This window comes from Gallinula chloropus, assembly GCF_964237585.1.
Source record: "Gallinula chloropus genome assembly, chromosome: 1".
NCBI lineage: Eukaryota > Metazoa > Chordata > Aves > Gruiformes > Rallidae > Gallinula > Gallinula chloropus.
In genome coordinates, this window is record NC_140085.1 from 62,868,196 (window position 1) to 62,895,965 (window position 27,770).

A 27,770-nucleotide genomic window follows, 5' to 3' on the forward strand; every position below is an offset into this window, starting at 1 on the left:
ATCTTTAGTATTAAAAGACTGATTTAGCTCTAAGGGTCCTCTGTCTGCAATTATATGCTGATAATGACTAAACAGTTCTGAAAACGGTTCTAGCACCCTTTTTGCTCCAGTTTTTCTCAGGTTATATTTTGATTTTATACTTGGACAGCACTAGTTTTCAATCTGTGATAATAGTACAGTCCTGTGATACAAAATGCAGCATGGCATTCTGCTGGTACTTGATGTAATTAGATCTGTTGGTTCTAAACCAGAACAAGGTTTTTCAGTATTTCTATGTGCTTTAGTGTGAAAGCTCAAAGTGCATGGAGACCTGTCACTTTTCAGACTGTAATATGTATTTATCCTGTTTCTTAAAGCTGACAAGGCTTGTGTTTCTTTCCTCTTTCTAGTACTGTGGTGCTTGCCTCTAGACCTTGTAAGTGAAGTCTAATGCTGCTGTTCTTACTTCTTTTTTTTTTTGTTTGTTTCTTCTAGGGTTTGAAATCTAGGATAATGGCAGACATAGACAAGTAAGTAAAACCTGCAGGTTACTGGTGTTCTGTGCCCTGTGCTGTACTTCAGGTGGCTGTGATCTCCAGATATGTGATAGGGTCTAGGTGGTGGTCTTGGTGCTGTGGCAAGATGTGATGTTTATAGCATGTGGGGGAAAAAAGGCTTGAGCTGCTCATACCAAATGGGTTTGAGATCTTAATTGTAAGTAAATCTAAAAGGTGGAACAAGGCACTGGTCAACTTAAACATTGGCTGGAATTCTGGAGGAGAGAACCTGTTAGTACTGCACATTACAATTGTTTCACTGTATGTAGTTATTTTCTACACTTTGAAAAAATGTATTTTGTGGCATTTGAAGTATAGTTTAGGTGAACTTGTTATGGACAGGAACTGAAGGCATTTTTTTGCAAAAAAGAATCTTCAGAGTTCTGGAAAGCTGTTAGTTCTTTAAACTGTTTTGAGATTTGTTGAATGTGAAGTCTGTGAAGAAAAAATTGGCCTTCTTTGGCTATTAAGACTTCTAGTTTGTCGTAGATCAAAACTGATGCTTCTATCCACATGATCTCAATCTTGAAATTTTTAAGGCCATTATAGCATTTCATAAAATTAACTTCTTGATCCTGTTGAATATTCCTCATAGCAAAGAACAGTCTGAACTTGATCAACAGGATATGGAAGATGTTGAAGAAGTAGAAGAAGAAGAAACTGGTGAAGATGCCAACAGCAAAGGTACTGTTGTAAATAAGGGTTCCTAAGCTGCTGCATACGTATTTCCTAATTAATGTGTTAAAAGGATTTTACTGCTTAAAATAATAGGAAATGGCACAACATAGATGCTGATGCACAGCTGTATTTAAATTGTGAAGCTTCCTTTTTTCCAGTTGTGTGATTTTTATTTGCTCTCTGCAGTCACTCATTTTATTCATGGTTATTACTAGTTAAGGCAGCGCTGGTCACCTGTAAGGCTGGATAATTGGAAAAGAAAGGATTGTTGAGGATATGTGACTAGATTCTTTCAAAACTAAACAGTTAAAAGCTTATAAAAATGTGAAGTTTTAGTAGAGAAGAATTAGGTCCATACCTGTGTGTCTCATTGTTTTTGATTAATTGCTTGGTAACTTGCTGCAGAGTTCTTTGGTTGTGAATGGAACAAAAGTCATGCTTAGTGTTCCCAGTCTTAAAATCAGTAAGTCCTTTTCCCCCCTCAACAGAAAGCCCATGCACATACCTGAATACTTGTTTTGTGTGTGATGAACAGTCTTACTCATGTTATGTAGCTAAAGATAGGGGCACATACAGTTTTATTCTGGCTACTTGCTCTTCAGATTCTGACTAATATTCTCTGCAAATAAAATTTGGACTACTGATAGTACCACACTGTGTATTTGCTTGACAGAACAGTAACACTAAATGCAAGTAGCATAACTTTATTCAAGATGATGTTACAGACTTTGCTGTATCTGTGGAAAAAAGTGTTTTCAAAGCTGCATTGCAAAACTCTGGGGAACACACTGGTCAGCTGAAGAATAGCTTACCTGGATACTTATCATTTAGTTATTCTATAGGAAGCTGGAGATGAATAATGTGTATTTTTAGTGATTAATCCCAGCTGTTGTAGATGAGTGGTCTGAGAGGGAGATTATACTGCAGGGTTCTTGGAGGGAAGTTGGATTTTATAAATCAGAAATATGTTTTAGTAGTAGGGAAAATTGACACAGTGTCAAGCAATTATTTCACATCTGTTAATTCTTGCTTGTCTAGTTCTCTAGTGTGTATATTTTTTCATTAGGTTTTACTAATTTACTTATTTAAAAATGGAATTACCTAGAGTTTAAAAATACCAGACACTTGTGTGGACAGTAAACCACTCGTGCTTTTAGGGAAGTCTTTGAAGAAAAACTCTTCATGGATCTAAGAGCTTGCAAAACAGTGTATGTGATCAGATTCCAGTTTGTGGGGATGTGGCTCTTGGCACACCATGTGTATGATGTGTATACTGTTTTGGTATTAAAGAAGAACTGGTAGCACACTCAAATGGCATAACTGACTTGATAGGCTTCTAAATGTATAGGAAATGAATAGTAAGACTGGAGAAAACTAGTCAATACTACTCTTGTCAAGGGATTTAATGTGTAGTTTTATGTAGTGATTACAGCCCCTACTGCTAAAATATAAACTGGTTGTAATCATTATGGAGAAACAAGACTGATTTTTGGATGTTGCTTGAAATTACAACTTCAGCATGGAATTTCAGCACTAGGACGTAAAGGTAGAGGAGGATATTCACATGTGGCTCATGTAGTGAATGGTGTCGAACTAGAAAAGGATATGGTCTTTCCAGAAGTTGTGTGTGTCAGGAAGCATTCAAAAACTTCACTCTGATTTGAAGGTGCTGGAAGAATGCTATATAAACCTAGAACCTTTTAAGGAATGTGAAGTAATTTTTTTCCCTATCTGTGAAGGATGGGGAAAGAAGGCAAAACGGCATGATAGTAAGAATTTATAGTTGCACTTTAAAAAATACATAAAGTTGTGAAATTAATTTCTGCTGTTGAGACACAGATTTTGAGCAGAAGTGAATGGGTTGATGGTTAGTGTGTATGATGAGAACATTTAGGCTAAGAATTTGTGTGGGTTTTTTAAATGTCCTTCTACCTTGTTTGAAACGGGTTTCTCATTTTGACAAAGAGCTTTCTAAATATGTTGTAGATGATAGGCTGATACTCTGTATGTGAACAGATTATTCTGATGAACAATTTATTCTTTTGCAGGAAAAGTTAGATGAGGATAAATTTGTAAAGCAGTTTTAATCCCAAGTCTGAAACTCTGTTGTTTCTTCCCCTTCACCTAAAATAGAGTGAAAATCCCAATGTATAGAATCATAAAATTGTTTGGGTCCAGTTTTTATTCCCTTAAAGTAAGAGCAGAAATTCTTCTACCTTGCTTTTCCTTAATGAACTCAAAAGCAGTGAAGCCAAAACATATTTTTAGGGGCATCATAGAAAACCTTTTCTTTTAAAGAAAAAAAAAGATTCAGTTTGCTGAGTAGTGTCCATTTTGATCAGGTGCTATTTGCATGTATGTATATACAGTAAACTTACTGTGCGTTTGTAGTATTTAAGTAATACTTCTTTCAAAAGTAGTCCCAAAGATGCACTTTGCACTTACATAACTTTATTTTTTTAATGTAGCTCGGCAGTTGACTGTGCAGATGATGCAAAACCCTCAGATTCTTGCAGCTCTTCAGGAAAGACTTGATGGCCTGGTAGGAACATCCACGGGATATATAGAAAGGTACAGTGTTTGTTCAGTATGAGCAGAGTGGTACAAATGGTTCTTTTGTTTTCTCACCTGTTTTGCCTGTGACATCAATAGTCATGAACAACTGTGCTGCCCAGATAGCAGGATAATAGAGTCTGTAGTGCATCTCAGAATTGAAGAGTGTTTATTTAGGCTTTCATGAAGAAAAGAATGCTGAAATATTTACAGTGACTGTAAAAACTCCCCTGCAGCTTCAATATGGCACACTTCAAAAAGATCATAGGATATCCTGATTTGGAAGGGACATGTAAGGGGCATTACCTAGAATGTCTTTTGTAGCTTTGCCTTCATCATGAAACATGAATCTTAAGTGTGGACAAATACTTGGAGACCTAGTGTCTCTAGTAGTCATTCTTTTGTTAGAATATAGTCAGTAGCTAATAAAATTATGATTGTGTCATTACCTGGTGTGGTCTCCCTGGCTATAAACACTTGCAGCAAACTCTTGCTGAAGTTTTCTTTACTTGAGCTGCACTAACAGAATTTTCTGGCCCTCCTACATAATTTCTGCTTTTGTATGAACATTTCACCACATCTACAGGAGTTGTTAACAACTGTCTTGCTGTGGTAGGGCCCTACATTGCTACTGACTTGAACTGGGGGAGCTGCTGCTACTCCTGCTCACAGCACTTCAATATTATAGATGATAGCATGGAAGAAAAACCTGTCTAGCTAACAGTGTGTCCTAATAAATACTGGCCCAAGAAAGAGTGTGGAGTTAAAGGGTACCCAGGCTCTTTCTCCTAGATAATTGTACACTGCAGGCTTATATACCCAATATATTTCTTTTGTTTTTCAACAGGTGTTAATTAACACCTACTGAGAGTCCAGGTTCTGGATCTAAGAAGTGAAGAAAAGTGGTGGCGTTGGTTTACATGGCACCCTTGTAGTCAGCAGCCCTCTAAAATACTGTACTGTTTCTTCATCAGTTCACAGTACAGTAGTGCATTCCCTACCAGAAAAGCATTGCAACTTTGCAGTGTACCAAATGCTCACATAACTTGCAGCATGGAAATATCTGGAAAATATGTGTAATTTGAGCCTGCAGTTTCTCAACATATGCATGCTGACTTAAACCACGCTTTACAGGTGCCTCTTAGATGTCTTCCCAAGTATTATTTTGCACTTACTTATCTACAGAGCCTAGACACTGCTGATGGTACAAATCAGCAGGAATTTGGGACCCTAAAAGTGTCTTATGTGGGCTGTTAAGAAACAAGATCAATAAGCTGGTAGGAAACTAAACAGGTTCCAGGAAAATGTGTCTGCTGAGGCTTAGAATCTGCTAATTGCTTGGCAGATATCCAGTAGCTTACCTCTTCACCTGTGCCTGGCCACAATAATTTTAATTCTACTTTCATGGAGTAGGATTTTCCTCAGCTGCTTGCAGGAGATGGTATTGTTGTCATCATAACGTTTGCTAGTGGCTTGTATTCAAAGAAACAGGATTTACTTGCCATTGTTGTTCTTGTGCAGTCCAGTGCAGGCTTCTTGGTCTGCTGCTTCATTCTGGGTTTACTTTGCAGGAGCTGTGTCTTTCATGGAATTACCTCTTTTAAAGTACAGAGTTGAGGTGGATGTACAAACTGTGAAATTTGAAGTAGCTGCCATAGACTGTAATGAAATGTAGCTTTGACACACACAAGAGATTGTAGATTCCCTAATAAAGGGATTGAAGCCTTTGACATATTGGAGTTGGACATGCTGTATGTGTGGCACTGCCTCTTAGTCTCCTAGTGCTTTATATGTCACTGCTGGCACCAGTGCTCTCACTCTAGGTACATGTACGTGGCGTTCAGTGGGTGATTGTATAACTTACCTGTGCAGTCATCAGAATTGTAATAATTCCTTAACATTTCTTTCTTGAACCAGCTGAACTTGTTACTTAAGTTGCTCTAGTTCTGATACTATACTTGAACATAAAATTAAGGCAAATTATGAACTAACTTCTTGAAAAATACCGTATCACAAGAATGTTATCAACCCTTTATGAGCAGGCATGACTAAATCTAAGTGCTTTTGGTAGTTTGTGTGGCAGATGAATGTTTGCCCAAATTGGAAGGTTGAGGGAAATACTGATTTAATGGTCATAGGCATATTATCTGAATAACCAGATATAGAGTGTGTGTGTGTGTGTGTGTATGTTGAGCATAAAATAGTTGGGGAGAAGGGTTCTGCATAATAACGTGAACAGGGGTGTTGGAACATGTGCTTGTCCTACCTAATAGTGCAAAGGTAGCTTCAGTAACTAATAAGAACCTTCAGGAGTTGACTAAGATAACATGTTTTTGATTGCTTCTTCTAACCTGAAGCTGGTCCTAACAACTAAACCCAGTTGTTCACTACTGTCTTTTAAATATATGGCACAACTGCTTAAAACAACTAGGGGGAGTTAACATAGTAAGCTTGTGTAGCCATGTGCTGGAGTGTGGTGCACCTCACAGGCAATGGAGGCGCTCAGCCATCTGCCCCATGAATCTCACCAGTAACTTTCTGCCCTAACAATAAGTCTGTGTTAGCCTATTTTACTAAACTGAAACTAGTATTAGAGTTGTAGCTGATGAGGATCTATAATGAGGGTTGCATTAACTGTTACACATGTATAATACAGTGGCTCAGTTGGCAAAACAGTTGTGGCTTGCTTTGGGAGTGACAGTGTATCTGTAGAAGACAGTAGCGCCAGCTGCTTCTCTGAGTGAAACAAAACATATTTATTTGGAAGATTAACTTCCTTGTCAAAGAATAAATCATCTTGAACTTTCCCTCATAAAACCAAGCCAATTAAGAAGGCCCTTCTTAATTATGCTCAATCATGTGAATTTGCTATGCTGCTCGTCGATAAATTAAAACTTAGTTTTAGTGTGAAGCTTTATTGCACAAGTTTGTCCCATGACTGACCCAAGTGTTTGGAATACTTTGATTCTAATGGAGGTTAAGTCTCAGTGTAAGAGCCTGTGCTAACGATTTCAATTCACATGGTACAGTGGGTCATAGAGGTTTTTTTTATTCATACAGGTTTGTAAAGCTTAAAATAGTGTAAAATCTGTTTTGTTGCCAGTTGGTTAACTTGGAAGAGGAATGGTTAAGGGGAGGGGTCAGTATGTGCTTGGAATGTGGTGTTATAACAGTTCTGTCACTGAATTTTTCAGCTTGCCTAAAGTTGTTAAAAGACGTGTGAATGCTCTCAAGAACCTTCAAGTTCAGTGTGCACAGATAGAAGCAAAGTTCTATGAGGAAGTTCATGAGCTGGAAAGAAAGTATGCTGCTCTCTATCAGCCTTTATTTGACAAGGTATTTTAACACTAATCTGATTTTTAGTTAAAAGCTTCAGCTAAAGCACAAGGGAATGCAAACTGAAAGCTTTGGCGTGCTCTGAATTACTTTGGTCTTGTATGTGCCCATTAAATTCAGTTGATACCATTTTATTGTCCATGTGAATATCAACTAAGAATTAAGGAGGTGTGGGGGAAGGTTGAGACTGTTCCATGGTTACCAAAATCCCTTCCATCTACCATTCCTCATCTTGTTAATTGAGAAGATGTCAGATGGTATGGTAATCCTTCTGGAACTTTGGTCCATGTTTTAATGTGTTGAAAAGCTCATATCTACTGAGTTTTCTTCTAAGCCCAGAAGAAAAGGTTTTGATAAATGGTTAATGTGTTACTAATTGTGTAACTTTAGGATTAGGACTTCATTGGTTAGGGCATTTCTGGTTGTGATGACTAGGAAATGTGAAAATATTCTTGGTATTTTTTTCCAGAGAAGTGAAATCATCAATGCAATTTATGAACCTACAGAGGAAGAATGTGAATGGAAAGCAGATGTTGAAGAAGAAATCTCAGTGAGTATCCTAATCAGTTGTCATCAGTACCTGAGGCTTTAGGGTAAAACAAGATTCAATACAGTAACTAAAGTTAAAAAAAAGTATAATGATTATTTGCTTATAATAACAGTAATTTTCAATGATTAGTACTTAAAGCATGCATATGAAATTTAATCTGTACTGGTACCAATGTAAAAATTTTAACAAACCTTGTAGGTACTCTTTTAAAATTAAGAAAAACTAATATTTTTATTCTATCAAGGAGGAAATGAAAGAGAAAGCAAAGCTTGAAGAAGAAAAAAAAGACGAAGAAAAAGAAGACCCTAAAGGAATTCCTGAGTTTTGGCTGACAGTATTCAAGAACGTGGACTTGCTCAGTGATATGGTTCAGGTAGGTGGTGGGTGGTCCAGACTTGTTTGAAGTTGTGTTAGTACTTGATCCCAAGGGTCTTTTGGTGGTGGGTTGACCCTGGCTGCAGTCCAGGTGCTCACCAAACCTGCTCTATAACTCCCCTCCTCAATTGGACAGGGGAGAAAAGATATAATAAAAGGCTCATGGGTTGAGATAAGAACAGGGAGAGATAATTCAGCACATACCATCATGGGCAAAACAGACTCAAGAAGGGATGAAATAAATTAATTGATTACCCAATTAAACCAAAGTAGGATAATGATAAATAAACTCAGATCTTAAAACACCTCCCCTCGCCCCTCCCAGGCTTAACTCGCTCCTGATTTCTGTACTGTCCTCCCCCAAGAGGCCACAGGGGGACAGGGGATGGGAGTTGCAATTCATTCTCTGCAGCTCCCTCCTCCTCAGTGGGAGGACTCCTCCACTGCTCCAGCCTGGGGTCCCTCACACAGACAGTTCACAAGCTTCTCCAATGTGAGCACTGCACATGGAGACTTTAGTTCTTCAGACTGCACCGAAGTGCCTTCCATGGAGCGCAGACCTTCCTGACCAGATAGCCCCAGTGTGGTCCCCCACAGCGTCACAAGTCACCCCAGCAAACCTGATGTCTGGCATGGGCTCCTATGTCCATGGGCTGCAGGTCCTGCCAGGAGCTTGCTCCAGTGTGGTCTTCCCAGCGGTTCACAGCGTCCTCCATGTGTCTCCGCCTGCTCCAGCGTGGGGTCCTCCACAGAGTGCAGGTGGAAAGTCCTCCCAGTCTGTGGGCTGCGGGAGGACAGCCTGTGTCACCATGGTCATCTCCACGGGCCGCAAGGGAATCTCTTCTGTCACCTGGAATGCTTCCCCCCCACTTCCCTGACCTTAGTGTCTGCAGAGTTTCTTACATCTTCTCACTCCTTTCTCTGGTGGCAAAAAGCTGCTGCTTGTTTTTTTTATTGGTTTTTTTACCTCCTTAACTCTGTTATCACCGAAGCGCTACGACTGTCACTGATTGGCTTGGCCTTGGTCAGTATCAGGTCTGCCCTTGAGCCGGCTGGTATTGGCTCTGTCAGACCTGGGGAAGGTTTCCAATAGTTTCTCACAGAAGCCACCCCAGCAGCCTTCCTGGCTACCAAGACCTTGCCATGCAAACACAAAACGCTTTCAGAAAATAACAGAAACAGCTTGTTACTTGGTATGTCTGTTGGAGAGCAAAATTGGAAAAAAAACCCAAGACCTTGGATGTCATCTCTTGTAGTTATTCAGCTTAAAAGCACAGACCATTCTGAAATACCTTCTTGCTGTTTTGAGCTTGTTTTACTGTACTAATGTGCCTTCTGTGCTGAGTGTGAGATGTGTATTAGACACAGCTAAATCCCATACTTGGTGTTTGGATGGATTCACGTTGTGCCGCGGCAGAAACTCTGTACAACCACTGTTGCCATCTGCTGGTCACACTTGCAAAAATGTTTCACTGCAACGACAAGTCTCTTGTCCTGCCTAAACCCATTCTACTGTCTTTTTATCTCTGCAGGGTCTTAAATCTGTGTACAGAGTAATGTTATGTAAATTAAATAGACTGTTTGTTCTTTACAGGAGCATGATGAACCTATCCTGAAACACTTAAAAGACATAAAAGTGAAGTTTTCAGAAGTTGGACAGCCTATGGTTAGTTTAACAAGATTAACTTTGTTCTATATTAAGGCTTCATGTCTTCTGAAAAACAGTGCTAGTCTTGCAGTATCATGTAAATTCATTTATACCTATTTAACTTCAAATAACTTCAAATTCTGATGAGGTACTTTGGCCTTAGTATCTAATGGCTTAAGTTTCACCATTAAATTTTGATACTTCTGGGTACTTGTTGTTTAACTGTTATAATTGGGTATAATTTCCTTGTGAGAAATCAGGTAGTTTGAGTTTTAATATTTGAAATTGAGAAATTATGTGTTAGCACCACTAAGGCTGTACAGTGGGAGATTTTGTCAATGCTGTAAGCAGTATATTAAGTAACAAGTACTAGATAAACATAGTAAATGAAGACATTTGAAGACTTATGGTACAACTTGGGCAGCGAATCCCAGAGGTTATGTGTGTGCACACGGATTCAATGTGGGTATAGGTGGATATGTTCCACTGCGTGTGTATTTTTGGGTTTGGATTGTAGCTACTGGGAAGTTAAAGATCATGTTGCTGAGTTGATTAAGTTGTTGCTCTGCAATTCTTTTTAAGAGTTTCACATTAGAATTTCACTTTGAACCAAATGACTACTTCACAAATGAAGTGCTGACAAAGACGTACAGAATGAGGTCAGAGCCAGACGATTCTGATCCCTTCTCCTTTGATGGACCGGAAATCATGGGTTGTACAGGGTAAGTGCTCATAAATAGCTTTCAGGCAGTGTAACAGGCTTCTTCCTCAGATTTACAGCATCTTGGGAAGGTGCTTGAAAAGATACTGCTACCTAGCAACTTGTGAACAGCTAGGGTTTGACTTCAGTTTCTTCATGTATTTCAGTAACCTCAGTACAATGTATAAAACTACATATTTTATCATAGAATGGTTTAGTCTGGAAGGGACCTTTAAAGGTCGTCTAGTCCAGCCCCCCTGAAATGATCAAGGACATCTTGAAGTAAATGGCTCAGAGCAGCATGCAACCTAACTTTGAATGTTTTCAGGCATGGGGCATCTACCACCTCTCTGGCCAACCCATTTTCAGTGTTTCACCACCATTGTAAAAAAATATTTCTTTGTCGAGCCTGAATCTACCTGCTTTTAGTTTAAAGCCATTAGCCCAAGTCTATTGTTATGGACCCTATCAAAAATCTGTCCACATCTTTCTTTAAAGCCCCCTTTAGTATTAGAAGGCTGCAGCAAGAGCCTTATCCAGGCTGAACAACCACAACTCTCAGCCTTTCTTTGTAGGATTGGTGTTCCAATCCCTCTTGATCATCTTTGTGGCCCTCCTGTGTGCTTGCTCTGTCTCTTTCCTATAATGAGGACCCTAGAACTGGACAAAGTACAAGTAGGGGGGGTCCTCACAGTAATGGGGTAGAGGGAGCAGAATCGCCTACCTTGACCCTGCTGGTCATGCTGCTTTTGATGCAGCTCAGGATATGGTTGTCTTTCATGGCTACAAGTTCATGTTGCTGGTCACATCCAGCTTTTCATCCACTACAGGGCTGCTTTCAATCCCGTCATCGCCCTCTCCCCCAGCCTGTATTGGTACTGGGGGGTTGCCCCAGCCCATGTCCAGGACCTTGTGCTTGAACTTGTTGAACCTTATGAGGTTCATATGGGTCCACTTCTCAAGCTTGTCGAGATCCCTCTGGATGGAATCCTGTCCCTCAGGCATATGAATCACCCTACTTGGTGTGGTGTCATCTGCAGACTTGCTGAGGGTGCACTCAATCCCACTGCCTGTGTCACTGATCGAGTTACTCAATAGTACTGGTGCCAGTATGGAAGCTGAGGGACACCACTTGTTGCTGATCTCCATCCAGATGTTGATAGCTGTTGGCCACCAGGCTCTGGGATGTGACCATCCAACAAATCCCTTATCAGGAATAGTCTGGAGTAGTTCGTTCATCAAATTCATATATCTGCAATTCAGAGATTGCCAGTGAAGACTGAGGCAAAAAGGTTACTGAGTACCTTGGCCTTCTCCATATCTGTTGTTACAAGCCATCTTCATTAGGTGGGGAATTCTTCTCTTTGACCTTCCTCTTCTGATTTGACACACCTATAGAAGCCCTGACTCTTACTGGTGGTGTTCAGCTCAGGTCCAGCTGCGCATTGGCCTTCCTGGCCCCATCCCCACACAACTAGGTGTCATTCCCATACTTTTCCAGGATACCTGTCTTTGCTCCCACCGTCTGTGTGTTTCCTTCTCACCCTTTTAGTTTGACCAGTAGATATTCCTCAGCAATACAGGCCCTTTGCCTCATTCTCCTGACTTTGTACAACGTGGTGCTTGAGAGCTCGTGCCCTCTGTGGGAAATACGCTTAAAGTATTTATAGAATATATAACATTACATATGCATCTAAATAAAAAATTAATCACTATTTATCTAGTTACACTGTTCTGCAGTCTTTAAAGCTGAATTGAAATGGTGGGTGGTGTTACCTTCTTATACGTCTTGACAGCTTTTATCAACATTTCTTTGAATGCTTCTTTTAATACTCTGTCATGCAGCATTTTGGGAAGGCTGTCGCAGTTTTATGGCTACATTCCAGTTGTCCAGTTTGTTTTATAATGTTTGAATACTTGTCTTTGAGTGTCTTAGGTTGATCTGTGTGAGAAATTGAGAACAGCCATCTTCTAGGAACTCCAGGTTCCTCATGATTTTAAAGATCTCTCTCTCCTTTCATTGAAATCTTTTGTTCCTTCAACTGAATAATGTCTTCATTCTGTGTATGTCCCTTTTCTTGTGAACAGAAGGACAAGAGAAATCTGAGTCATATGTAATTAGCCTTATGGGTACATCAGGGTTCTGTGCATCATGACTTGTTCAGCTGCTTTCCTGTTAATGTTGCTAATGTTCTGACTGCTCTTCTGAGTGATGATAACTAATTTATAGCCTATTGCTGCATGGTTGTGGCTTTACCCTTCTGTTACTGTGAAGTTACTGATGCTGACCTACTTATCTCTTCAGTTCCTGGGCAGTTCATGTAATACACATCTGCAAACTTCTTGTAAGATAAAGCCTTAAGTGGAAATGATTTATTCCCAGGCCTCGTTTTGTGTTTTAACTAAGACAAACCTCTTCTTATCCCAAAACAACTCACTTCTCTTCCTTGGAGTCTTTGAAAGAAACTAATCAGAAACTTCTGTGATTGTGGACAGTCTTATTCATGTGACTTTGTTGTTTACATGTCCCCAGAATTCTGTGTGTCTGACAAACCTGTGGGTGTGATTTAGAAGGATAAAGTTAAACCAAATAACCCCTCTCCCCCCCCCCCCCCGTGTAACACAGCCCATGCCCCCCCTCCCAAATGAACAAAGAAAGACATCTGCTTGCATTCTTCTAAGGACTTAATTACAATGATGGATGAGATAAACCTTAGTGTATTACTGGTGTGACCAGATAGGACGTTACTTTAGAATGGATAGGTAGCAGTGAAAATTGTATTTCCCTATTCTTTGATAGGAAACCAGATAGAACTTGGTGGCAGATGAAAGTAGTTGGGGTGGGGAGGAGGTAGAGAGGGGAAGGATAAACTTTGGGAATAAAAAAAACCTTCAAACCTGAAACAAACCTGCTAACTTTTATTGTCAAAAGTATAAACTAATGAAAAGATAACACCAAATAAATGCTACTGTAATATGTTATGTTCAGTGCATGCCTTGCTGTTGTGATAGTTTCAGCAGGTACCTATAACAAAGGTGTTAAGCTGCAGCTGTGTGTTTTCTTCCCTCTCCAGTTGCCAAATAGACTGGAAAAAAGGGAAGAATGTTACTTTGAAAACGATTAAAAAGAAGCAGAAACATAAGGGTCGTGGAACAGTTAGAACAGTGACAAAAACAGTTTCAAATGACTCCTTCTTCAACTTCTTTGGTCCTCCTGAAGGTAAATGAAACAATAGTTTATCTGCATTAACTTAGAGTGTAGTATATACTTTACTCACTTTTCTTTCTCTTTTTCTCTTTCCCCCCTACAGTTCCTGAAAGTGGAGATGTGGTAAGTTGGCTTACTTAAAATAGCAGGGTGTTATACAAAGCCTTTGCTGAAATTCTTTTGTAATTTGTTAAATAGATTCAGCTTTAACTGCCCCTGTCTTTAACTGAGAATAGTTGTCATAGTTGGTCTGTATTTGAGGCTTCTTTATTAGAAAGAGTGCTTGTGCAGTTGGATGGCAGAATTGAGTTTAGTAACAGCTACTTTGAGAATTGTTAACAGTTGCACAAATGTAGGGGTTTTTGTTAGTCTTTGGCCTTATGGGTGATGTAAGTCCCTCCCTTTTAGCACTGTTTGGATGATCATCTTTAATGGCTGCTTGTATGTGTTTTGTATTTCATGCTGTTAAAAATTCCCAGGCTATTACTCTTGGGGAAAAGGAATTAAAACAAGCACTGAAAACTGCAAGAGCCTGCTCTTTCTTGTGCCCACTAGTAAAAAACTGGGTCAATAAACCATGCTTTTGCAAAGAGGAGAACTAGCAAAACACACTTAATGGTGCTGAATACATCATGCAGCTTGAGTGAGAAATCTGATTAAACCCTCTAGAAGTAAGTTGGCATGGACACCAAAAGCTTGTGGTCGTGATGTTAAAAAAAAAAAAAACCTAAACCAAACCCCAGACTCTTTCAGTTGAAGATAACTTAGATAACTTCTCAGATGGGAGACAGCAGAACACTTGGTGTGTAAACAAAAAATGAAAACCTGGGATTGGAGCAGAGAGCATTTTTAGGTGTTCAGGTGCTTCACAGTGGCTTGCTTAATGGGAATTAGGCTCATCTGGCTGGCATTTAGTCCTTAAGGGTGTTGTGCATACCAACTGGGAGTCTGTGGCAGGTATTAAACAGTTCTTCTGCCCAGGACAAAAGCAAGTTGGGGGTGGAGGAAGAATTTAAACTCCAGGATTTTGTATGATTAAGCTTGCTGACTAAGCAGCCCCAAGTGCATAATGCAGGTAGGCTGTTTAAAGTGTGAAAATTGACTCTGCAGTTTCAATTCTATGAGGCAAGTCCAGAGCAAAACATGCCAGCACGTTGGGCTTGTAGAAGTGTGGCCACATCACAGTCTGTGCAACTCGTGTTCTTGTGTCAAAAGCCCTTTCCAGCTTGCTGTTCAGGGAGTAACAGTGTTGTTTCCTGCAGGATGATGACACTGAGGCAATCCTTGCTGCAGACTTTGAAATAGGTCACTTCTTGCGTGAGCGCATCGTCCCCCGATCAGTATTGTACTTCACAGGAGAAGCTATTGAAGATGATGATGATGACGTGAGTACAACGTTCTTCCACAGTGCTAAAAACTTGGAAGTAACGCTGCCTAAAGACCCTGGACAATTTCTGTCTTGTATGATGTTGGTGTCCTTAGAATGGGATGTATCAACATTAGTTTCAACTGAGCTTTCTAGAGTTCAGTAAAGAGCAGGGCAAAGGTGTTAGTCTTGACAGTAACGATGTCAGAGTTTTGTGGCAAAAGTAGTGGTAGAAGCTGAACATTTAGAGGATGTCCAAGTTTTTATAAGGCATTCTTTATGGTGGTGTACCCAGTACTGTAGTAGAACTGCAATGAGCTGCTAGAGAACAAATTAGTCTATTTAGCTGCTCAGCCTGTTCTTCGTGCTTACAGTGTGGTACTGGGCTACCAAGTGCCTTGAGATTCAAGCCTGACCCTTTCAGGAGGGCATTCTTCTTAGAAAATGATAGCTGAGCACATTCAAAGCATGCCAAGATGTTCAAAGCAAGCTCTGCAAAAAGCTTGAATTAAATGCTTTTTGAAGGACCTAAACTTGAAAAACAAACCACAAAACCCTGGAACGTTATACATGCAAAATATTTTCTCTCTCCTACCTCTGCACAAAGGACAGCTTGATTTGGCAAAGAGGAGTGCTGCCTCTAAATCGGTTTTTAGAATGTAAAATGGCAGCCCTTAGTCCAGAACCTTGGCTGGGGAAGAGAGAAGTGACTGGCTGTACAGATTGCATTGGGCATTGGGACAGCCTGCTGGCCAGCAGTGTTAGCACAGCCTGACAAGCTCTGCCAGTGTTGCACATCAGAAACTTAAGATAGTTTCCTCTGCCAGAGCATAGCTTAAGAGATTGAACATTGCTCATGCTGGTGCATAAAGCGATTTTAAATCTGTCAGGTATAAGAAGCTCTCTTGCATCACAGTACAGTGTGGTTGCTGGCATCCACTTGAGTTATCTGTCTGTACTTGAGCCAATTAAAATTGTTTATTTTCTTTCCTAGTATGATGAAGAGGGAGAAGAGGCAGATGATGAGGTAAGTTGTCAGATCGCCTTGATTTAAGTAGTTTCCCTTTTGGAGTTTATCTGAGTTCCTTCAGTTTTTGAATGATCCAGACACTTAAGTTTAAGTATTGCTTATGAATGAAAGATAACACATTCTTTTGTTGATGTAGAGTGAGTATTTAAAAAAAACCCAAACCAAACAAAAACTCCAACCCCAAACCACCACAATAAAACAAATTAATTAAAAAAAATCCAAACCAAAACCCCAAAGCCAAACCTAATGTGTCTTATAAATGAAGTTACAATTGATGTCAAAAGCTTATGTACTTCTGTGTAAGGTAAACTAGTACAATATGCATAACGTAAGTGGTAATTAATGTATCTTCAGAGTAGAATTTAATTTATCTCAAAAATGGCTTGGAAAGCTGAATGTGGATAAAATGGAGAACTATAAGCAAGTCTTTTCTTTCAGGAGGGGGAAGAAGAAGCAGATGAAGAAAATGATCCTGATTATGACCCAAAAGTAAGGAATTTTAAAGAATATTTGACATTTGTGTGTGCATACACACACTTAAAATTGCATGGAGGTTAAATCTTGATTTTTAGTTTAAGTATTTAATCATACTTCCTATAGCAAGAATGTTTTGACTGAGGCTGTTTCAGTCCCAGTTCAGACAGACTAATATTGCTAGAGCAACTTTTAAAAAAAATCTTTCTCCAAGAACAGTTTTGTAAAAGGCACTTTTGGCTTTGAGCACTAAAATTAGCCAGGCTTGGTTTTCTGTAAACTCCCAATGTCTGCTGTGAAATGTGCTTGCCATTTCAAATGAGGAGGCAGCATTTTTCAGTAGGAATGGTTTGAGTTACAGTCAAAAGTACAACTGAAAGAATTACACGCTCTTAGCACTGCACCCAGAAAGATGGAGGGCATAGAAATACTGACCAAAATGTACAACCTGGTGGTAATGTGTAACCTATTCAAATTGCTTCCCATTCAAGGGTGTTTTAGAATGAAAATGAAACAGCTGTGAGATGGGCTCCTTATTTTTCCACCATTTCAGATCACTGTGCTAGGCTAAACAGAACTGAGGGAGGGCAGGACTGAGAGCTCAGTTTCAGAGGACTGCCAGAGGGCTGGAGACAGTAGTGGCACTACAGTATATTGACATAAGGATAAATAGTTGCATGCTGATCACAGGCTGAAAGCCAGATGAATTTATTGAAGCCCTGTGGCCCTAGAATAGCTGTCCAGACCAAGGCAATGGAATGAAACTTGCAACTGAACTCTGTGCCCAAAAATCCTTTTTCCTTATCTCACCATAAGATGGGAATTTATTGTTGGCTGGCTGCTTCAGTAACAGAAGCTGGTTTCCACATTAGAATTTTCTAACTACTAGTAGTGCAGACACTACTGCAAAATATGTTTCCAGAATGTTAAGCAGGTTAATGTTAAGAATTGTACCATGATTTAGTGTTTCATTGCCTTGCTCTACAGCAGCTTCTGGAGTAAGGCTGTGCCCTCATTACTGACAGCAGGAAGCTTGTCTTGCCTCAAACTGTAAAAGGACTGGGTGCTGATTCTGAGCTGGGTTGTCTGTTCCTAGCCATAACTCTCCTTTTTCCAGTTTAGTGTTTTTCAGATTATCCCACTGCACATAGTTCTGAACAGATTTTTGTTCTGGTTCATATATATATATATACACACACACACATATATATAGTGCATATATAGGCACTAAGTAAGCCAAAATAAATGCATTGTGGGTGTTGCTGCATCCAAAAGCAGACGTATTACTAATGCTAGGCAGTTAGTTTAAGGGAAAAATGACAGAACAACTCGAATGCTGGAACTTGAGAAAGTATGCTTAGTGATACTAATACTTTGGTTTTTAAAAACACTTGATCTCTATAAATTTGTATTTCCTTTTTTTCTCAGCAGAAGGATCAAAACCCAGCAGAATGCAAGCAGCAGTGAAGCAGTGTGTATGTGGCCTTGAGGATTACCTGCACTGTAATAGCCTAAACACAACTATTAGTTACTTACAGCCTTATGTTTTGTATCTTGGTAGAATTAAGTAACCAATTTGTTAAAAAAAAAGAAAATAAAATCAAACACCTAAGAACCGGTTTAAAATGTAGGTTCAATCTACCTAGCATTTTAACAGCATAATTTTCTGCCAATATGTAGAATGCAGTAAATCCCTTAAAGCATGAATGTTAATTCATTGCTACATAGTTTGGTTCTTGTGAAGTCTTTGTCATGTAGCTACTAGACTGCAGCTGTGAAGATTATCAGAACTGTTAACTGAGACCAATATTTGTTTAGAGAAAACTCTCTCCTGAAGAACCAACCAAAGTATTTTTCAGCCCAGTAGTCTGAACGGGTTTAAGTCTGCTTGCACTAGCTGTGCCTTCATTACTTTGTTATAGAAATGGCAGTGACTTGTACTAACTAGGAGATGATGATGCATTTTGAATTTGACTACTTGAGAAGACTAGTATAACTTGTTCAGTTTCCAAGGAGACCACATTAAACATTCATAACTGTCAGCTTGTTTATGCTATGGGTTTTGTATTTTATGTGACATAGTGATCTACAAAAGAAACCTAGTCATCATATTAAGGTTATTGTTTACCACTGGGGTGTGAATAAAACCTAGTATTTTCAGAAGCTAGTCTTGTTTTATTACCATGTGTGTATCTGCATGTGTAAACTGGCAAGGCATATCTTCCATGCTGCAGCTCACTTTGTACTGGAAACAAAAGTTGGGAGTTGCTGAAAAGCAAATTGTATAGCATTTCAAAACCAAACAACAATAGTTTGGAGAGTATGATCCACACTTTCCATTGGCAGTGTGATAGTTGGGAACCTGAGGGAGATGCTTTGGTGGTTGGTCAACACTGCCATTTTGGAGAAGACAAGTTTTTAGAAGTGGGGCTAGATCTGATAAAGGACTTTGGTATTGCTGTGCCTGGCTGCTGTGGCTAGCCATGATACTAGTGATCAGTATGAAATCCAGAGCCAGGAAAGGTACCTTGGCTCTGTGTAGGCAGAGCTAGGCTGTCCTGAACAAAATCTGCAGCCTAAGGGAGTGCTACAGCTCCTAGCTGTGCTCTAGTTTGTACTCACTGTATCAGGCACCTGCAGAGGGGGAAACAAACCCCATGGAATTCCTCTCTGCTCACCCTAGTGTTCTGTTCACTGCACTTTAATTTGCACATTCTGGATTATGCTTTGTCCATACTGGGTGTTTGCTGCCAGTTGAAACGTGGGCTTGGAAGATCCCTCTCACGCCAGCCTTGCCTCTGGCCGAGCAGTGGAGGTGCTCTGGACGTGCAGATTTGAGCGTGCTCAGCTCGAAAAGACTATAAACTGATGCCTTTCACCTTGAGTTTTCTCAGTCAGGAAGATGCTGCTGTACTCTGCAGTCTTGCCCTTCCTGTAGGTTCTGATCTTCCAAGCCAAATACCTGGATAACTTTGAGGAATGTGAAGGCCCTCACAGGGCTGTAAAGAAACATCCAGCTAGCCATGGATGTAGTTCTGCAGTAGCTACTCTTTATTTTTCCTTTTTCTTTTTTTTCCCCCCCTTGCCACTGAAACTGTCTGGACCATAAACATTAAAGGTTTGAAAAGAGCAGAGCAATCACGAGGCAACAGCCACATGAGGATGGGGCTGGTGGAAGTGTTTTTCTAGCGTGTCTCTTGCTTTGAGAAGTAACAGAAAATGAAACCTATGCCAAGTCCCCTTTAAATCCTCAGCTGCTCTGAGAGGCAGAAGGTCTAGTGTGCTCTGCCTAAGCTGATTTTTTAAAAAATAATTATTTTTTTTTAATTCTTTGGAGGCTTAAATACCACACTGCTTCGCTTCAGAATCCCTGTCAGGCTTCATTGTTCTCCTCTCCAGGTATTATGGGTTTGGGAGAAGAAGTTCTTGCTACCTATAGCTGTATATAAAACTGTACAGTCAAAAGCTGTGCTCTTAAGTGCTTTTTAGGTAAAGCATGGATCATAGCATAGAATCATACAGTAATGAAAGGCTAACATCACACTCCTTGGTAGCTGTGTGTTAAAGTAGATGTGGTCATGTTCTTGTAATATAAATCCTGACAGACTATGCTTATCTTTTGAGGCACTGACCCTGTCAGGTGTTCAGGTTTCACTTGATCTCTGAATGTTTCCTAGGGTTAAGCTTAAACTAAAACTTAAGGGCATGTGGAGACCAAATAGACATGCTGTGAGTGGCCATTAGTATGGGGCTTTGTGGTTCTTACTTCTGGACATGAGAAGTCCCTGAAGTCCTTACTTGGATCTAGCCCATTTTTACTAACAAACAGCATCTGGTGACTGTATCTTAAAAAGAGAAAGCACTATTCAAGGTTGTCTCAACTTCAGAAGTTGCTGCTCTTGAAGAAATTTGGCTTGTTTTGATTGCTTTCTCATTTAATATCCTCATATCACACAATGGGATACAGTATTTGAAAAGGGGAGCTGGTAGACACCAAAACTTGCCTGCAGCCTGCAAGATCCAGAGCCATGAATCCATCTCTGTCGACAGATTTTTGGTAAGCTGCTCTCTAGAATGACTTCCTAGTTCTAAATTGGCACCTCTTGTGCTCTCCAGAGTGTGACAAAAGGAAGGATATACTACCACAAATTGAGGTGCCAGTTCTTATGGCATCAAGTTAAAAAAAAAACTGTTTTGGTGCTTAATGTAGTTTTGTGATCAATGACACTTTTGTTTAGCAATTCTGAAAGGCAGTATGTAGCAGGAACATTAAACTTTGAACATTGGTTGCAGTACTGTGGCTTTCTTTTTTTTTTTCCACTTCTCATGAATTTATACCAGCTGTAGAAAAGCTCCTCACTTAGAATTTGAGGAGGAGAAGTTACCTTGTTAGCAAGTTCAGGCAAGGGAGGTGTGTCACTGCAATAGGGTTTCTTGGTCAGTTGTTGCAGTTGTGCACCAGAATTCAAAATCTCTGCAAGTGATTCTTGCAGAAGAGGCGTCTTCTGTCCGGTTTTGAAGGGAGATGTATCTTGGCTGGGGTGGGGGGGTGGAATAGGAGATTAGCAAGGAAACAAGCAGGAGAATTAGGTGAGATTTTGGATGAGAGGGAGTGGCACACAGAGCTTATGCTTTATGGGGGGAGGGGGATGCTTCTTGACAGCTCATTCAGCAAATGTAGGTTAGATGACATTAGCACTGAAGGGTTCTCCTTCCTGGTTTAACTAAGGTTAAAGAAAAATAAAACAGTATCCTGACAGGCAGTAGACCAGCTGTAAACTCAGCATTCTCAAGTTTACTGTCTGGGGAAGGTTGATGCAGGTGCAATTAGAAATGTTACCTTGGGTTATTTAAACACCAGGTGTAACAACACTACTTACCAGTGTCTCCTACAGCAAACCAGCTTTGTAAGCTCAGGGTCTCGGTTGGGCTCTTGGGACTGATGTTTCCCAAGCAATGTAGCAGGTACTGCAATTTGATGTGGTTTTACTTGTTAAATGAAAAAAAAAAAACAACCCAAAACAAACCCAGCAGGATAGAGAAAACTGCAGGAGTCAAATCTGTTCCTCTTTGCCTTCAGGCTACACTTTCCCCTGTATTGCAAGGCCTGTTGTTGTAGACCTGATTTGGAAATTGATTGGGAATTGACATACAAATGGATGATTATTTTTTCTGCTGGAGATTTCCTATTTCCAGGGGTGTCTGTGCAGCAGTTTTTATCTCAGATGCCTCGTGCTGAGCAGGAGGATTGTGCTGTGGTGCTTTTAAAGAACCAAAATGCTAACCTGGGTGCCTGCTAATGAAGGCGGTTCTGTCCCGAACAGCCTTGATGACCTGCGTGGTTGGGGCTGGAGCTGCACAGACGTTGGAGTAGGTAGACCCAGCTCTCGAGCGCTTCCTCCCTCATCCTCTGTAGACACAGCCTCCTTCCTCCAAGCCAGGGGTTTCTTGTACAGGTCACAGAAGATGTGGGTACTGTGCCTTCAGTTAAACTGCTTGCTTCTGTTAGAGAGGCAGTGATGTCCTCCTGCAAGTCATCAAGAAGGTGTTGCAGTAATGACTTTAACTGATGGCACTTCCCTAAGGTGCACCTAAATCATCTGTACGCTACAAAGAGGAGTTGGCTGTTTGTCCACATGGCATGCTGGACGTGTCTCGTGACTCTTTAAATCCTCCTGTGGGACCTCTCCCCAGACCTGGTGATCTTCCAGGTGCGTGTCTCAGCTTCGGTAGGAAAATTGGAGCGAGGGAGGCAGAGAAGGCAGAGCACACGGGGGTAAGGATACACTGTTCTGCGTTTGGGTCTGCCTGGTGCATGTTGCAGGTAGGTGTGCAAGGAGTGTGGGGCTGTGGCAGAAGAGCTCTCCTTTGTGCAGGCACCTAAAGCGTGCTGAGTTGACAAGAAGAGTGTCTGCAGCTACAGAGGAGGCTTAGCTCCTGTGCTGAGCTGCTGTGAGCTCTGCTTCTCTGTGCTCCAGTGCAGGGAGTATCTGCCCGGACGCGTGCTTACCCTGCGGATGCTACGCAGCATGTTCTGAACTCCCAGCGTGTTTTACTCAGCAGTTGGTGTTCAAACAGAAAACACCAGGACATTTAAACCTTGTTACAGGCTAGGCTGGCGTTGCTGTACGACGTGTGCTCAAGACCCCTGTCTGGAGTGCAAGGGACCTCACAAAAGCCAGGCTGCAGCTGCTGTAATGCCAATAGCTGGTGCATCGCGCAGCTGCCTGGCTGGGTGTGCGAAGGCCAGGGGAACGTGGCTGATCCCTGCGGTACCTCTTCCATCAGTTTCGCTGCCGAGGGGGCGCACGTCTCGGTCAGGAGGAACCGGTAAAGGGAAAAGTCCCCACAGCACAGTTCAGTGCTTTGGGGCTCGGAGAGCCGCAGGTTCCAGTACCGAGGTAGGGTAAACGTCAGGAAAATAAACAGTCGTTGCTTACCAACTAATTACCTTAATCACGTACTGCAGCACACCTATTTGTCGCGTTTTTTGCCAATCCCTAATTCCCCCCTCACCCCCATCCCCCATCTCTCTAACAATAACCAGCTCGTTTTCTTTAGGTTTCCTTAACCCTTCTTGTGGTTGAGGTACTCCTCAGTAATGGCAGACATGGTGATGTTTAAGGGTTGCCACTCAGGGATAGGTTTAGCATCCTTTGGAAGCTCATAGCGGAGAGCTGGTGCCTGCAGAGTCATAACCCAGGTAAAATAATGAGCTTTTTAGTCTTTCGCGGTGGCTTCCCAAAACAGTGCTTAACCTGCCTCAGGGTTTAAGAACACCACTTCAATTACTCTTGCCATTAACAACTCTCTAATTAAGCTTACACATGCAAAATTTCAACTGCTCGAGTCTGTTAGAGTTTGGCAGAGGAGACCGGCATATTTAACAGTCAAGCGTTTGTGTCACCAGCAGCAACTTGATACATGTCAAACGAAAAGTTCAATAAACCAATGGATCTGAGATGTTGAGGCTTTGGAGGATCAGATTCGGTGGTTTTCCAGGTTGCAATGTCTTCAGCCTGACAGTAGGAGGCACCTGCGGATCAGATATTTCGGGAGGACCAGCTGCAGAACCTGCATGGTATTTACTGGAACTCCAATAAGGGTAGTGAATGTGGAACATTTAATACAATTATAGTGGTTTAAATAAAGGAAAAAGGTATATCTCAGTGGCATATGTAGTGTGGTGAGTGTGGGCTTTTCAAAATACTAATGTAAGAAGCGTTTCTGGAAGTGGAGTTTTGGTTTCCATCTAGGAAAACTTGTTCTCCTTTATCGCCAAGTTCTGCACAATTAAATTGGGGTATCTTCTTCTCTTACCATGAAACTATTGGTACACCTTCTTGCCCCAGTCTCCTAGGTTTAACTGATCTGTTTGGTTTGGTCAAATGCTGTGTATTTTAAATGGCTGTTACTGTTTGTTGGTTTACAGAGTGTAAGCTGAAATGGGTGTTTTGCATGTTTACTGCTGATCATCACATGCTTAGGTGGGAATAAACACGCTGTTGTTGTGAGTCTGTACGTTAGCAGAGTATGTCTGTCGGTGTTTAGAGTTGGGTTAAAAATCTGATACTCAACACTTTGGAGAGCTTTGTGCCATGGGAAGCCAAAGTAGAAGCAATTAAGTACCTTTCTCCTGTGTATTTGATGAAAATCTTTGGCCTTACACACTAGTCCTCCTTTTTTTTTTCTTTTGATTAATTGCAAATTACTGTAAGCACTGAGAACAAGCAAAAAAGAAACCTCATCATATTAAAATATATAGATGTAGATGTTGTGTTATTGTTCTTGAGTGTTACAGTGCCGGGTTTTCTGGGGGGACAACACCCTTGTCCTCTAACAAGCTTGCAACATGCGGGACTCCTTCCGAAATCTAAGGCTGGTTTCCACACTACTGGTCAGTACTGGTATTTTAATTAGGTTGTTTGGTACAGAGGAATTACATTTTAATCAGTTCATGGTTTCAGTTGGACAGTTTGAAAATTAAGGCTTGCTTGTGTGATACCCTTAATGGGGAGCGAAGGCGAGGGTACAAAATGCATTGGATGGAAAGGTGGAAGCTCCCTTACCTCACTAGAGCTGGTGTAACCTGCAGCTGAAGGTGCCAGTATTCACCCTGGGGAGTTGAGGTTCAGATGGCACAGGATTGGAGATTAAGACCATCTTGAGTGGTGGTCAGATCTCTTGGTAACTAGTGTGTGCCTCCGTTAAGAGGCATAAGATGGTTGTGAGAACAGGCTGCATCTTACAGCCCATATGCTAAGCTCTAAGGAGAAGGGACTGTTCTTTAGATAAACAGCTGTTTAAGATACCACTTCCCTCTTTTTTTTTTTTACTCAGTTTGTTGCTAGCAGGTTGCCTTTCTAACTCATTTGAGTGTCTTCCAGTTACCTCAGGAAAGGTAAAACAGCTAAATAACTTTAATTGGCTTTATTACTTTAATTGCTTACCTCTCAACGATTTATCAAAATTAACTTTGAACTTCAAGAGTAAAAGATTATAAGAGGAAATCCTTTTTAAAATGTTATCAGAGATAAACTCCATTAAAGCTATCGTTAATACTGATACTTTTTCCCTAATGTGTTCCCACTGCTCTATACTATAGCTGCCAAGATTGCTCAGAGGAGGGTTGTGTTGTTTGGGGTTTATTTTTAAATTATTATGGCCCTGTTAAATATGTATTTTAAAAAACCCCCACCAAACACAGTGCTCTCAAACGTCATACGGAGTTTCCAGCGTTCAGCTGATATACTGGCATTGTCAGCCCCATTCAGCTGCGTGTGCTTTTCGATTTAGTTCTAATACATCAAAGGACTTTAAACAGTTTAATATTAAACCTTAGGTCACTTTACTTTTCTACTCTGAATAAACGAATTCAAAAGCTTAACCTCAGGGGAGAATCCAAACAATAAGCGAATGGGTGGCAACAAAGGGTACCAAGAAAAATGGGCCTGGCTGCTTGCCAGTTGGGTTTTGTTTGGTCTTTTAGGTTTCTTTTCTTTTTCCTCCCAGTCTACTTCTACCCTTTCCAAATACTGAGGTTCCAGCACATCCTTTGGGAGGTGATGACAGATACTTTTCTACTCTGCCCTGGTCAGGCCCCACCTGGAGTATTGTGTCCAGCTCTGGGCTCCTTGGTTTAAAAAGGACAGGGATCTCCTAGAGAGAGTCCAAAGAAGGGACACGAAGACGATTAGGGGCCTGGAACATCTCCCCTATGAGGAAAGGCTGAGTAAGTTGGGACTCTTCAGCCTTGAGAAGAGAAGACTAAGGGGGGACTTAATTAAAGTCTATAATTATCTTAAGCAGGGGATGCAGGGGGAATCAGCCAGCCCCTTTTCAGTGGTCTGTGGAGACAGGACAAGGGGCAATGGCTGCAAGTTGGAGCACAGGAAGTTCCGCACCAACATGCAGAAGAACTTTTTCACAGTGAGGGTGACAGAGCCCTGGGACAGGCTGCCCAGGGAGGTGGTGGAGTCTCCATCTCTGGAGATATTCAAGACCCGTCTGGACGCCTATCTGAGTGATATGTCCTAGGGAGCTGCTTTGGCAGGGGGGTTGGACCCGATGATCTCTGGAGGTCCCTTCCAACCCCTACGATTCTATGATTCTATGATACTTGCTTTCTTTAGGCGTTACTGGGAGCCGCTGCAGAGGGTAAAGATGAGTTTCATAGTGCGGGGGGAGCACAGGGGAGAGCGGTGCTCAGGTGTAGGGGTGCAGCTGGTGTAGTAGGTGGCCTGTCAGACCCTTTCCTTTGTGTAATGGAGCGACGATCCTTTAAATAGCAGGGTGTTGCTGCAAACTGGCACGGGTTCTATTGGACTTGACTCAGAAACACACAGGCGGTAGCCCAGCGCTCTTGTTCCCCGCGGGCGAAGGCTAAGGAAACGTGTTCCAAGCAAATACGGCAGGAATACCCCGGTGAAAGCAAACGAGCTGTCAATCGTCACGTTAATCCCCGCGTTAGCCGCCCGGTAGTTAAATACGGCGGGGCATCCCTTCCCGCACCGCCTCCGTGCTCCGTCTCGGCCGTCGCGCTTCAGGAGGCGGGGTTGTGGGGGGCAGGAGCCCGGCGGTGCCGCTGCCCGCCGGCTGAGCGGGGAGGGGAGGGCGGCCGGGCCGGGCGAGCTGCCGCGGGGGGAGCTGAGGCTTCAGCTCCGCGGGCGGCGGGGAGGGCCGGGCCGGACCGGGCGGGGCAGCCACGCCGCGCCGCTCCGCACCTCACCGCTGCCGCGCCGTCGGCGGCGCTGGGCTTCCCCGCTGCCGGCGGGCGGAGCCGCCTTTTCCGCTGGGTGTCACTCTGGGGTGGGAAAGGCGCGTTCAAAAGCCGAGGGGAGGGAAAAGCCCACCGCCACAGCCGCCCGCACCGGCAGCGCGCCCGCCGCCCGCCACGCCGCGGCACGGGCGGCAGCCGCTCCGCTTCCTGCGGGCCGGGGCGCTCCCGGCCCTCCGCTTCGGAGCCGGCGCGGGGCGGCGAGTCATCGGCTGGTGCCGGCTACCCCCCGACCCCAGCCCCTGCGGGCGGAGGCTCCCGGCCCCGCCGGCCCATGCGAGAAGGATGCTGGAGAGCGGCTGTAAGGCGGTGAAGGAGGGCGTGCTGGAGAAGAGGAGCGACGGGCTCCTGCAGCTCTGGAAGAAGAAGCGCTGCATCCTCACCGAGGAGGGGCTGCTCCTCATCCCCCCCAAGCAGCAGCCGCCGCCGCACCACCACCAGCAGCAGCAGCAGCAGCAACAACAACAGCAGCAGCCGCCGCCGCTGCCGGCCGAGCCGGCGGCCAAGATCAAGGAGCTGCACTTCTCCAACATGAAGACGGTGGACTGCGTGGAGCGCAAGGGCAAGTACGTGTACTTCACGGTGGTGATGGCCGAGGGGAAGGAGATCGACTTTCGGTGCGCGCAGGAGCAGGGCTGGAACGCGGCGATCACGCTGCAGATGGTGCAGTACAAGAACCGCCAGGCCATCCTGGCCGTCCGCTCCACCCGCCAGAAGCAGCAGCACCTGGCGCAGCAGCCCCACGGCCCGCGCCTCCGCAGCGCCTCCAACTCCGCCTAGCGCAGGTAGGGCCGCCGCGCCCGCCCCCGGGACCCGCTCCCCGGCTCCGCTCTTGCCCCCGGCGCTGCCGAGCCCCGCATCCCCCGCCCGGCTCCGGCCCCGGCCCCGCGGCTGCCCTGGGCTGGAGGCGGTCCCGGGCGGAGGGGGGGGGGCGCGGAGAACCTGCTCCGGCCGCCGCTTCTTCAACTCACCCGGCTGCCCTGTTGTGCTGTCTCGTTGCAGGTTGGGCTCACGAAGCGCTTCGGGGAAGCGGGACTGAG

General features: G+C 42.8%; 2 protein-coding genes across 3 annotated transcripts in view; both read left to right on the forward strand.

Annotated features, from left to right (window-relative positions):
* The window catches only part of NAP1L1 (nucleosome assembly protein 1 like 1), a 35,151-nt gene extending 15,611 nt beyond the window's left edge, over positions 1-19,540 (forward strand). The window contains exons 2-15 of one of the 2 annotated variants that reach the window (XM_084279280.1): positions 475-509; positions 1,132-1,220; positions 3,683-3,785; positions 6,962-7,103; positions 7,573-7,653; positions 7,898-8,026; positions 9,623-9,694; positions 10,259-10,398; positions 13,451-13,596; positions 13,688-13,707; positions 14,847-14,969; positions 15,945-15,977; positions 16,419-16,469; positions 17,883-19,540. In XM_084279280.1, the coding sequence (XP_084135406.1) occupies positions 493-509; positions 1,132-1,220; positions 3,683-3,785; positions 6,962-7,103; positions 7,573-7,653; positions 7,898-8,026; positions 9,623-9,694; positions 10,259-10,398; positions 13,451-13,596; positions 13,688-13,707; positions 14,847-14,969; positions 15,945-15,977; positions 16,419-16,469; positions 17,883-17,921 (1,185 nt within the window). In that variant the 5' untranslated portion in view covers positions 475-492 and the 3' untranslated portion in view covers positions 17,922-19,540. The remainder of the gene's footprint in view (positions 1-474; positions 510-1,131; positions 1,221-3,682; positions 3,786-6,961; positions 7,104-7,572; positions 7,654-7,897; positions 8,027-9,622; positions 9,695-10,258; positions 10,399-13,450; positions 13,597-13,687; positions 13,708-14,846; positions 14,970-15,944; positions 15,978-16,418; positions 16,470-17,882) is intronic. The other variant, XM_084279281.1, reaches the window with a different exon arrangement.
* Positions 19,541-20,482: 942 nt separating this feature from the next.
* Positions 20,483-27,510, forward strand: PHLDA1 (pleckstrin homology like domain family A member 1; the record flags this gene model as incomplete). The annotated part of the gene is made up of 2 exons (XM_084264030.1): positions 20,483-20,511; positions 26,772-27,510. The coding sequence occupies 2 exons, from the start codon at positions 20,483-20,485 to the stop codon at positions 27,508-27,510; spliced, it is 768 nt and encodes a 255-aa protein (XP_084120156.1).
* Between the last annotated feature and the right edge of the window lie 260 nt (positions 27,511-27,770).